Source organism: Aphis gossypii, chromosome 2, assembly GCF_020184175.1.
Source record: "Aphis gossypii isolate Hap1 chromosome 2, ASM2018417v2, whole genome shotgun sequence".
Classification (NCBI taxonomy): Eukaryota; Metazoa; Arthropoda; class Insecta; order Hemiptera; family Aphididae; genus Aphis; species Aphis gossypii.
This window is the reverse complement of record NC_065531.1, coordinates 32942695-32955972: the sequence shown is the minus strand read 5'-3', so window position 1 is coordinate 32955972 and position 13278 is coordinate 32942695. Positions and strand designations below refer to the sequence as shown.

Genomic DNA, 13278 nt, shown 5'->3' with positions numbered 1-13278 from the left:
ATTATAAAAAATTGATAGGTATTTAAATATTTAATGTTGTATCAGAAAAGATTGTTTTCTGCAATTTTATTATGCATGGATTGCAACAATTTACTGCTGCAAGAGATTTAATAGTTAAGGTTTTCATAATGTATAAAAAGACATATAATAATATTAGTATATTATACTAATTATTCTTAACGTATTATTTCAAATTTAATTTTTAATTTTTCCATTGTGTTTAACAAAAAGTGTTATTGATGCAAATAGTCAAGTACCTACCTACCTACTAAAATAGTATGAATAATACTATACTTACACAGTAGACAATAAATAGGTATAGTTTTTAAAAATTATTTATCTTATCGTTTTACTTCTTTACTTAACATAATAGTAATTTTAATGCCTAGCTACTAAACGTCATGTAATCATGTATGTATAGTATTTGTTTTCAGGTTTTGTATTTACAATAACTTACTTAATGATTTTCTATTTGTAGTTTTAAGGTATGGCTTAAATGAGTAATCTACAATCATATACAATATACCAATATCGGCAATATCCAATCAAGTCATAAAATTTTCTTGTGCAAGATAAAACCACCTGCAAGAAACATAAATAATAAAGGATAAACCCAAAATGTAGAATTGTTTTTCCAACATTTAAGTAGCTAATTACTTTTTTTGTTTTTTTTTTTATTTAGCCTTCAGACTCAGTACGTTTACATTTTAGTAATTTGTAGTGCTTTCAATAAAAACATAAAAAAGATATTATTTAGGTACCTACACAATAAAAAATTGTTAAATATTATTATAGTATTTATATCTGCATTTATACTAGTATAAATTATTATAGGTACTTAGATAAAATAGATACCTACTGTTTTTAAGTGGTTCATATAGACAATTTTCTTTGTGCGAAAATCTTAATTTTTACTAGCATGTATCTGATATGTACCAATTTTAGGTATTTGCTTATGATTAGATTATGTTTTTTATAATGGTTAAAATATGATTATACAGTATATATAATATATTGATTGTATTTAACTGGTAATAGATTATTAAAATTTTTAAAAATAAAATAAATAAATAAATAATTTTTTTTTTTTAACACAACTTGTATCTCAATAATTAAACTTGTATAATATAATTTGATTAAAGACAAGAACCATAAAACAAACTTTTATGTGTAAAGCTAGTTATAAAGTAAATAGTTATTACTTATGTCTTATACATTGTTTTGTAACACAAATATATTAATTGTATTATCATGAGAAAACACTTGATTAAAAATATCCCAATAGGCTAAAAGATAACTATATTCACTAAAAGGTCAATTCGTTCTGTGAATTACTATTTGACAATTGAATAGTTAACTAAACAAGAAATATCATAAAAACAAATAAATTTAAGATAAAAATAATACAATTATAAGGAATAAAATATTGTATGCACATGCAATTTCCACATTCATTTAAATTGGTAGTTAATTACATTTTTGGCTTATGGCTTATAAATCCCAATGAAAGAACCACAACTTGGACATGAGTGCTTACAATTTTTAAAGTTATCCATACATAATGGTAAACATGAACAAACAAAACACCTGGAAAAAAAAATTACATTACTTAACATATCTTAGTTATTATTATTATTGATCATTAATCATTTAAATTAATATAAATAATCAAGTTAAATAATAACACATTTATGAGCATAAACACAATATCCATTACAATGACAAAATGTAAATTATAATAGACAAATGTCAAATTTTATGGTAACATTTTATTAGTCTGTTCCGTGAGAAAATGGCAACTTTACACAACTAAATAATTATTGAATTTCCTTCATGCTGTTACTGACAACTTGTTGAGAATATGATGGTAGATCTGACCAATTTTCATTATTATGAAGTATACTCGCTCGTGCAACAAACTTTAATAATAGTTAATTACATGTTTTTATTTTTTATTATAAAACTGCATATAATATCAAGGACTAAGATATACCAATACCATTGATTATAGAATCTATTCTTTCTTAGGGTAAATGTGTATTACTATAATACATTATGATAAATGAGCATAATCATACTTTGGAGTCAGCATTCGCCACTGATTACAATTTTTATTATAATTAACATAACTTGGTTATTCATATCTTTTTCTACGTACCCAACAATAAACAACAACATGCAGCATAAATAAGCAGTAGAAGATGACTCTTCTTCAATTCTTGTCGTCACTAATGATCTACATGTAGGACATGTCAACTGCACTGATTTTGGACCCAGTGGTGGTACTAAAATAATTAAATAATATATATAATAGTGTAACTCAATTAGTTATTAATATTACTTAATTAGTTATTATAATTCATTAATTTGTTCTAAAATTAAAATTGGCACAATGCAGGATTCAGAAAAGGCCTCGGAAAAAGTTACGGTGATATAATATAATAATTATACATTTATTTAACATTTAGAGCTGGTATTTAAATTTAAAAAGCAAGTTAGGATAGGAATTCAGTAATAACCTGTGTTCTTTTAAAAATTTGACACAAGATTCGTCATTAATAATAATATTTCTATATCAATCACCTGAATTAGTAATTTTCATAAAACTCAAATTAACACAAAAATACGAACACATTCATTGTTTATCAAGCACCGAACACACACTAAACAACACAACATACACGAATACAATTGTTTCGTAGTTGGTAACGTATTAAAAATGGGATGGGAAAATGTGTAGATAACTTTAATAATATAGATAGCATACGACACCAACAAATCAACCGTAGATAGCATATGACATGTGTACTGGTCATATGCACAACTAGGGTCAATTTTTTGGAGGCTAGAACAAATGCAATGTGTGTATATTTTGTTTATAGAATGTACAACATTGATAATATCTGAAATAATAATAATATTTGAGGGGACTAGTCAAATATTTGGGGGGCTAAGACCCCCCAAGCCCCCACCTAATTGTACCTATGGAACTGGTACCTAATGCATTTTTTAAACTGTTAAATAGTTACCTATTATAATAGTAGTTTGTTAGAGAAGTGATAATTGAATATTTTAATTATTGATTAGGTAATAGTATAATAAAATAAAATTGTGATGTATTACCGATTAAGTAGTTAATTTATTATTTTATTAGATATATCTACCTATAGTATTTACCCCATATATGGGCCGTGAATGGAGCACTAAATATTAATTTTCCTTGGCTGGTCTAAAATCTCAATCTGTCCCTATTAATAATGCAGTTGAGTTATAAAGGTCAAGAATCTAAATAAATTTTAGATCACTTACAGGGTATTGGTTCAGTCTGAACAACAATCACTCGAGTGGGCTGAGGAGGTCCCATTGTTGGTGCATTGTACGAATGGCCAATTGGAATATTGCCTGGATTGTAAGGCTCATACTTTGGAGCATTCATTGAGTCCGAGTAGGATGGTGGAGCTGATGGTAAATTTTGCTCTTTGTTCACTTGTGGATACATAGCTACTGAAATAAAAAAAAAAAACAAAAATATTAAATTTATCTTTAATATGGCATTAATGTTACTTTTTAGGGGAAGTTAGTTACCGCAATTTTCGATTCGTTAAATAAAACAAGGTCGACAATATTATGTTTAATAAAGTTACACAATCGTGGACGTCAAGTAGTTGCCTAATATTAGGTATTATGTAACAATAATGAAAAAATAATAAGAACGAAACGTCGTGTTGCACGCGTCTCACCTACCTATACAAAAATAATTAAATCGGCTCAAAAAAATAAATAAATAAATAAAAATTAACAGTTTTGGAGCAAGTCGAGGATTGACCTACGAGTATTACCTGATTTCTGCAACGCGAGCGAAGCCACTGGAATATTATGATTTTACGAAAAGTTCACTACACAGAATTTACAGTTAAACGAAATATTATTATGTCATGGATCCTGGTCGTCAACACGATTACACAGTACACGTCAATACATCCGTCAGATGACAGTCGATACTTATGGTGAAGTGAACGCTGGTCTTGTGATTTGTGACGTTCTATTTTATGTTATTAATTACTTATAATTGCATATCGTTCAAACGTGACACACTGACTAGTGACTACTGAGTAATGTTTTGGTTTGAATAACGGTTATGTGATTGCACATTTGCACTTATTTCTCAAGGTCAGTAATAACAACATGTGTCACGCACTCGTCCGACGTCAATGCTCTCAAATCTCAATACGTCACTCGCCACTCGGTTATATATTATATACAGGCAACATGTCTTACCAGTCGAAACGAAATGATGGAAATAACAATATTGCGAAATACGAATGATGTTGAGCACAAAGTGCAAACTGATGTTTTTCCACTCGACCCAATGAGTCAATTCACAATTGTCACGTGCAAATATTTAAATAGTGTTTTCGTCAAGACTCAATATTTTAAATAAGAACGATCTATACTCTTGACGCTCGCTCTAAGGTTTTTATAGTTTATACTATTATAGTAGTTGTAGACTTACGAGTTTCGATAAGAGATGCGTCTTACAAACGGGTCGTTCGTTTTCAACGAATTGTTCGTAAAATCCGATACCCAGAATCGTTCCTAATTCCGGTTCTGAATAACAAAAAAGATTCGATAAACTGATTTTCTTATATTACGTTGTCTTTTACACTATTGTTAGTAATCACTAATCAGTAATCGCTAGATAGTATAGTGGCATTCTGCAATAATTATAGAAATATAAAATGTCCTACATTATTATTGCATTGCCATTTTCAGAAATAATACCTAATGCCCTAATTTATAGATTTTTAATAATTTGAATTCTTATCAAGTCTTGTACCTTATGCGGATCCATGAGAGGGGAGTGGTCAAGGGGTCATGCCCTCACCGTGGTAGACTGATATACACACTGAGATAGATAAGATATACTGGAGCGCGGACTCGGCCGTAAAAACGAGCCTCCAGGTTACCTCCACCATCGAAGGGCAAAACATTTCATTTTTACACAGCAAAAAACGATAGAATTGTAAATAATGATTTATTTTAAAATATAAAAAATATTGGAAAATATTAGATGTATAATAACATATTATATTTGACCTTTAGATTAGTTCCTACTTTTTTTAAGTAATTCTATTTCTTTAAATCGCCGTTTTTCAACGCCACTTTTAATTTTTGAGCTCATTGCTTGTATATTTTTTAAATTGATTTTGTTTTTATATATTTATATTAACTAGTTGACCCGACAGACATTGTTAATAATATGTAATTTTATATTAGATTAAAATGTTGATTAAGTAATGTTTGTTAACCAAGAACAACCATTTATAAACAAAAATGTCAATGTTAGTCGACTTATTCGAGTAACGACTAATGGGGAAGCCACTACTGGCACTACTCACTAGCCAGATCACTTGACAACTTGAGAGTTGGGGTGTACCTATTGGCTATTCAGTATTGGAGTTTTGTACTAAGGAAGTGAGGAACTTATAGAGTGCTACTTGATACCTCACATCTATTCGTTTAGTTAACTAAGTTATCACTTGTTATTTTTACTTTCCACATCGTATAAGAATATATCGTTTAAATAGCTCCAATCACGATTTAAGACATATAATATATTATCTTAAACCGCGACTGGGATTTAGATCAACGCATAACATATGGAATATGGATTGGGTTAACGCTCGTCGCTTACTGTTCACTGTTCAGACTAGATTCTGTGTTTCTCGAGGTTGGGATTTTATAGCATTTGCATATTTCTTATAAGATGTTTATAAAATAGCAGAGTAAGCTAAAAATGTATTTCATGATACATAGAACTCAAATTAAAAATTTTATTTTGCATATTTTATGATTTTTTTGGACTTTTTTGCATTTTTACCTGTTTTCCAATCAAAATCGGTCTTATTTTATGAAATTTGTCTATCGAATTATCAAGTAAATTGTAAATGTATAGATTAAGTAAATAGGGCAATTACCTACTCTGACGCAATGCCGTACAATTACAGCGATAATATTATTATATATTATACTATTACCTACGATCATTTCGTATTAAATATTTGGTTCTAATTTTTGTTATCTGCTGATTTTGTTGGCCTATTTGTCGATGTTTACTGTAAAATTTCCTGTTTTTGCATATTTTATTATTTTTATCGTACATTTCGCTATATTTAAGGCATATTATAGCGCATATTTATGCAATTTCAAGTGTATACAATCCCAAGCTTGGTCATTTCCATATATAATCGAAAAATATCTTCTATTACATTTGGTAATTTCTATAATTATATTGTTTAGTGATTCAGAATTTCTGCTACAGCTTGCAGGTAACCGCTCGATACGGACTAAAGTATAGTCGAGTACAAGTTCACTTGTCAAAATGTGAACTGAACAAGTGTCAATTGCACTAAATTAACATGGCTTTTAAACGAATCGTTTATTTTATATGTCTATGATCAAGATTCAAGATGGTCTGAATTTTGTAAAATAGTTGAGGCTTGAGAGTTTTTTGCATCTATAGAAATTATTATTGATTAACTATCTGACTGGTACAATCACAAACGAGGAAGAGCGAAAAACTGTGAATACTTGAAAATAAACAAATATTTTTTATAAATAATAGAAAAATAATTCTTCTATTATCTATATTATATATATTTTTTATATAAGTGAAAATAAATACCTAATCAATAACAATCGCTTATCGGTTATCGCTGTACTATAATTAAAATAACGTGGAATCAAGGTTATACCTTTTAATCCACGGTCTTAGAAGATATCTTCTAATACCGTGTTTTAATCTATTCAGTGGTTTATAATTTATAGCACCATTCACAGAAAATATAATTCATTATGATATATTAAAATATGTAATATCCAATAGGAATAGTAGAAGTGTAGTACTAGTAATATTTTATAAAATTGACTGTTGAGTGATTCTAAAGTATAAATAAATATAAAATATAAAAATAAAATTATACATTCATATATTATAATATCTTGTTCGGTGTACGGTATAAAAGGCGATTATTTAATTATAAATCACTTATTTTTAACTAGTTTTTTCTTTATTTTAATGGCATCAAACATTTTTAAATTCATTTTCTAACTTTCTAAGCATTTAAATCATTTAAATACACAAACATCGAAATTAGGAAGTTTTGGTATGGAGATACCCTGCAAAATGTTGGTCTATTATTATTCCACTTTCCTATAAGCTTAAAACATTTTCAATAGTTATGACTGTTATGAGTTAAAGTAGTTAAACAAAACATCATATGCGTTTCGTCTGGTATTTTTTTTATGTATCGAAATATTCCGAAAAATGTTTTGCTTCAGAATATGTAATTTTAAATAAACGTCGTTCAAAAAAGTAAAAAGCTTAAAAAACAAATATATACATCAACAAACTATTATTATTTTATAAATAAGTATTTTTTTTTATTTCAACTGTAAATTATTAAGAAAAATATTTTCAAAAACGTTAATACATTTTTAAATAATGAGTGTTGTTTGATAAAAGAATCATTACTTTTTCCTAGAGAGCCTAGGATATCTAGGCTCTTCGTCTCTCTTAGTACCTTAGTACCTTAATAAATAATTTATTCTATAATATCAATATAATATTGTTTTTTATAATATCCTAGAACCTTATCATACCTTGGATATAGCTGATAATATCATTAATACCGGTATTTATAATCATTGATAATATTTATCTATAAACCTTGAGGAATGACAACAAATGAAGATAACTGGTTTACAAAATTTAAAAATATTTAATTTTTAATTTTAATCTGAGTATCTGACGACTGACACATTTCGAATTTTATCTTTGGAAGTTTGAAAATTGGGTTGAATTTTGATTTTTTTAATTATATTTTAAACTATGTATGTAAATCACTGATTTTATTAAAACTACCTAATAAAATTCAATTTTAATTTAAGTTTTTGTTTTCATAAAGTTCACAATGGATCCTCCACAAAATTTTGATCAATTCTCTCTAAAACGAATTTTGATGAATGACACACAACGTAAAATGATCGCTGTTGAAGGCAATTTTAATGGACACCAGGAACCAGCAGTTGTTGTTATAGAAAAGTATGCGTTTGATGAAGCTTCTGTTTTAAATGTGTGCAATGTTCAGACTAAGTTTAAAAAAAATTTAGAAAATGATATTTATAAATCATTTAGTTGTGTGCCACCATATGATGGTAAATGTCAAAATGCAGTTTTATTATATTATATTAGCTATTATTTTTCAACAACAATTTAAGTATATTTTTTTAATTTATAGAAAACATTTCTTCCAATAAAATGGACATAATATATCCTGCAACAGACAAACACATTTTAAAGTTTTCAAGTCAACCTCTGTATTTTGTTCAAGAAACAGAAGAAATGTATCAAACTATAACTTTACCTCATATCTTGGGTAGCAGTTTGTCACTACAAGTGAGTTTTCTACCATTAAATTTATTAGAAAAAATGATTTATTTTATATTATCATTTATTCAGTGGCTATACAATTGCTTAGAATATAAATCAGAAAAAGAAAGAATAAAATATGATACGGCTTCTGAAAATCAAAAAGATGACGAAGATAATGGATTTTTACTTTTACCAGACTTAAAATGGTCTGGAAAATTGAATGAATTGTACTTGTTGGCAATTATTAAAAAAAGAAACATTAAGTCACTAAGAGATTTAACAATTAATCATTTACCATTATTAAAAAATATTTTAAACAAAGGATCAGTATGTAACTGAATTTATAAGTAATTCTCTTGTTTCATGCTCTTTTTGTATTCAACTATTTTACAGGCTGCTATTTATAAATTATATGGAGTTGAACAATCTCAGTTACGTATTTATGTCCATTATCAACCATCATTTTATCATTTTCATGTTCACTTTACATACTTGATGCATACGCCTCCAGGTTTGTAGTTTTTAATGTAAATTATGAAATGTAAAACAAAAATTGTATACTAACAAATTTAAGATTTTTCTATTCTATAAAATTGACGTATAATTTGTTTATGCTTTGAACTATTATAATGTGTGTATAGTACATAAATATTTTAGTTAAATTTTTTTATTTAATAGGGATAAATGTTGGAAAAGCTCATTTACTTACAACAATTATTAATAATATTGAAATGCAAGGCAACTATTATCAAAAAGCTACATTAGATTATACTATTAAGGAAAGTGATCCATTGTTTAATCGTTTTGAAGAAAAAGGTAATATTATTATTAAAAGAGTAATGATTTTTAATTTTATTGTATATTTTGTGAAATGTATTATAATTTATTATATTAATTAAAATTTAAAAATCAAATGGTATTTAGACTATAGTTTTGGTTGTATAAATTGTAATTTGTTTAAAGTTGCTATAAAAATCTAAAATCTTATGTACCCATATCATCAGCATAGATACCAAATTATTAAAGATTCTAGTTAATCTTCTCCTATTTAATAAATTATCAGCCCTCTCTCTCAAAGTGGCTTTACTATTGACTAAAAATTCTATTAAATAAAACAATAAATAACAATCAAGTAAAGTATCAAAAATAAAATGGTTTGGTTAGATACTGATATTTAAAATAGAATTATTAAGAAAAAAATTGAAAATTTAAGGCTATTAATATTTGAAACATTTTTACTTATTAAGTTATATATTTTTAGGTATTCTCCGTAAAGCTAAACTTATTGATGAAAGTAATAATGCTTAAGACAACAATCATTCAACTATATATTTAAGTAAGTAACATATCATTTTTTTTCAGGCTTTAATCAATAGTTAACAATTAATATTTTAATAAATTTAATATAATAGAATGTATCAAAATAAATGTTCTCATAAGTACTTATATGTGCTTTAAAATGTTAGTATATAATTAAAAGTGTTATTTTTAGTTAATGATTATTGAATGAGTACTTATTTTATTACTATAATCTTTAAAAAATAGAGTATGTCATATTACTAAAGTACTCATTAATTTTATGAATTAAATAAAGACTAATTTTATATTAATTTTGTTTTAAGTTTATATTCTTATGTATTACTAGTAATTATTGCAGCTAAATATGGAATTTATTGTGTTTTCGGTTAATATACCGGTTAATATTGTTATATTTAAATATTGGAAATAATACAAGAATGAAGGTATAATAATAATTAGTTACAGTTTAATGAAAACTAAATAATCTATTAATTAATTTAAGTGTCTTTTTGGTAGCACTAATAGAATTAGTAGTACCAATTATAACATAGCTTATAATACAAAATCAGATATCTTCAGATTGAATTCATTTAATTATATAATAGATTATTTCTTACAAATACATTGTTACTTAAATGACTTGCATCTTTTTTTTAAAATCTGTATCCCATATAAATGAGGGATTTAATTGTTTTTATGTAAATGATAACCTACAAGTAACTTTTTTTTTAGTCTATCTCTGTTCACCTCTTCCACCTTTCTAAACTAACTTTCAATCACAAAAAATATTTTTTTTCAATATTATTCTTTGGCTTATTATGAATCTCATTTTTCTAACTGTTGATGCAAATCTCAAACTACTTCATTTAATCATCATTAACTTATTTGTAAAATTAAAACAATTATCTATAACAAATTATATATTTTAATAATAATCAAAAACTTGTAAATTTATATTAAAAAAAAAAAAAAATCAATTTTGCATTATAACTAGGTACACCTAAAATATTAGGTTATTTCTCTGATAATCCAATCCTTTACTTTTAATAATTATAGTATTGGGATTTTACTGATTATGTTTTAAATACATAGTTTAATCACTAGAAGTTGATACATTTTCAAAGTTTTTACTCTATAGTATTCCACACAAATAATTTTATTATGAACAATGTAGTTTTGTTCTGGGCTCATCAAATTGAGGTATTAGGTACTATATTATTTTACAATAAAATAATAGCTGCATTATATTAAGTAAATATTGAAGCAATTTAATTTTGTTTTTGTTTTAAATTTGATAGGTATAGAGAAAAATTATGCTTTTTAACACTAACTAAAAGTAAACATTTCAATCATTACATTTTTTTTTATTAATATTTAAATTCAATTTATATTATATATTTTGCTTGTCTAATAATGGTTTACTAAAAGAGAAACATGAAGACTTTTAAACAATAAATAAAAATAATAAATTATGTGGTAATTAAAATGTATAATAAATAATAGATTTTATAATAATAAAATTGGAAATATTGTTATTACATTTTCAAACATTTAAATTTTCTTTTATGACATATGTTGATTAAATAAAACCATTTTAATTTTACACCTGAATTTACAATAGCTAAGTACTATTAGGATGTATATTGTTTTAATATGTTAAATAGAGTAGTGCTTATCATTTGATAACTTTTTTACTTTTTGTATTATACTTACCAAGTTACCAATGACCAACCAATGAATATACATCTTTATCAAACACTAAACAATCAATACTTATTAGTAGATACCTAATACCCTAATACTTTCACATTTTTATAAAAGCACTATTGTTAAGATAAGAAGTATACATTTTATTTTAGCTATAGCAATCCAATAATATACTTTTAATAAGTACATAACTACTATACTGCTTGATGAAATAAAGTATTAACTATAAAATGTTGTGTATTTAGAATTTAGCTATATCTTTTTTTTAATGAAAAAAACTGATAATAGAAGAAATTGCATACAAAGATAATTTTTTTGTAAATTATTAATTAGCAACTTTAGATCATTACGGTATTAATAATACACACCAATACAACACTGATCATAATTACACACAATATGCCTAAAAAGTAAAAACATAAAGCAAAGAAAAAAATTTTCTTATTAGTTATATGTTAAATTTTAGTCACTGTTGTCAAAATATTAAAAATTTGTTGAATTCTTCAACATATTTTTTATTTACTTAAGTATATATTTAGGCAATTATGATTTTGTCTATTAGTAAAATATATTTGTTTTATGGAAAAAGGAATTTGATATAGGAATGTAAAATGGAACACGAGTTATTAAATAAATAATTATTTCAAAAGCAAAAATGTACAATAAAAATTAATCAGAATGACATTGTTCAGCAACAAACATAATATAATAATAACCAAAACTTTGGGTAATACAAAAATATGTATATTATTAGAGAATAAACAATGTTTAAATAATATTTTTACAATGACTGTGTATGAATAAGAAATGTTTACAAAGTTTGAAAGACTTGAAGAAAATCCACTCATTGAATGTTACCATCGTGTAAAACTATGAACAGGAAGAACTTTGAGAAGAATTTCATTAAACACATATTTAGATCTATTGATTAATTGATAAAGATAAAGGATTAAGGCTTAAAAGTTTAGATTTTGTTATAAGTTTTTGCAATGTCTTAAATTTTATATACCTATACATAATAAATACTGAAAATACATACCACTTTTTTTAGCTTTTACTGTTTTTAACAGTTGTTATTACATGTAAGTATCTATATCTATTCTATATATATTTTATTGTGTGCAGTTTGTTAAAATAAATTGAAGTATATATTTACTTACATTAATAATTCATAGCAGTTAATAATGTAAACAGCCTCTGTTTTTGTAGGCAGTACCTATCTACAAAACCAAAAGTGCTTGTGTACTTTACATAAATTTAAAACATATATAACTACCAAAAATTATTACAAAATTACACACAAAAAAAAGCAATTGATGCCTAATTTAAATCCAGAAATCTAGAATTTGAGTTTACCATTATAGGTACATGTTTAATTTTTTTTTGAATACCTATTCAATGTTATTCTATTTATATTTTGTGTATTCGGATTAATAATATATTTATACCTACCATAAATTAATTAGTTAGTATTTATATAATATTTATAAATCATAAGCTACTTGATTGTTTTTGAATGAATGTAGTGGACCTTAGTTATCTAACAGGTATCTGTTCGAAAATAAATTAATGAATTTTGAAGGTGAAATTAGTAAAGTATTGCATAACATAGCTTCTGAAATATAAAGAAAAGTTCTAGACTATGAATGTACAAAAATATAAATTGTCTGTACTAAGACAAAGTAAAATAATATAATAGGTCGAATAAAGATTAATGATTCATCATAATATTACAAAGAATATATTAAATTGTTAATTTAGATATAAAAAATAAGTTAACACTACAGAGGCTTCAAGTCAATGACCAATCATTTAAAATAAGTACCTAAAAGGTGCAA

General features: G+C 25.4%; 2 protein-coding genes across 13 annotated transcripts; one reads left to right on the top strand and one right to left on the bottom strand.

Annotated features, from left to right (window-relative positions):
* Window positions 1-1282: 1282 nt before the first annotated feature.
* On the bottom strand, window positions 1283-4797 carry LOC114129529 (lipopolysaccharide-induced tumor necrosis factor-alpha factor homolog). Of its 9 annotated transcripts, none has more exons than XM_050200554.1 (5): window positions 3840-4249; window positions 3565-3744; window positions 3310-3504; window positions 2159-2285; window positions 1283-1587 (listed from the first exon to the last, which is right to left on the bottom strand). In XM_050200554.1, the coding sequence occupies exons 3-5, from the start codon at window positions 3497-3499 to the stop codon at window positions 1485-1487; spliced, it is 420 nt and encodes a 139-aa protein (XP_050056511.1). In that variant the 5' UTR covers window positions 3500-3504; window positions 3565-3744; window positions 3840-4249; the 3' UTR covers window positions 1283-1484. The 9 variants fall into 9 exon arrangements, with proteins under 9 accessions (XP_050056511.1, XP_050056512.1, XP_050056513.1 ...); XM_050200555.1 differs by having other exon boundaries at window positions 3586-3744; XM_050200556.1 differs by having other exon boundaries at window positions 3310-3501; window positions 3586-3744.
* LOC114129532 (m7GpppX diphosphatase) lies at window positions 4456-12476 on the top strand. Of its 4 annotated transcripts, none has more exons than XM_050200551.1 (8): window positions 7727-7893; window positions 7968-8217; window positions 8301-8458; window positions 8522-8761; window positions 8828-8945; window positions 9113-9250; window positions 9696-9770; window positions 12043-12476. In XM_050200551.1, exons 2-7 carry the CDS (start codon window positions 7974-7976, stop codon window positions 9740-9742), a joined length of 945 nt encoding a protein of 314 aa, XP_050056508.1. In that variant the 5' UTR covers window positions 7727-7893; window positions 7968-7973; the 3' UTR covers window positions 9743-9770; window positions 12043-12476. The 4 variants fall into 4 exon arrangements, with proteins under 4 accessions (XP_050056507.1, XP_050056508.1, XP_050056509.1 ...); XM_050200552.1 differs by having other exon boundaries at window positions 12030-12476; XM_050200550.1 differs by lacking the exons at window positions 7727-7893; window positions 12043-12476 and adding an exon at window positions 4456-4473 and having other exon boundaries at window positions 9696-9936.
* Window positions 12477-13278: the final 802 nt, after the last annotated feature.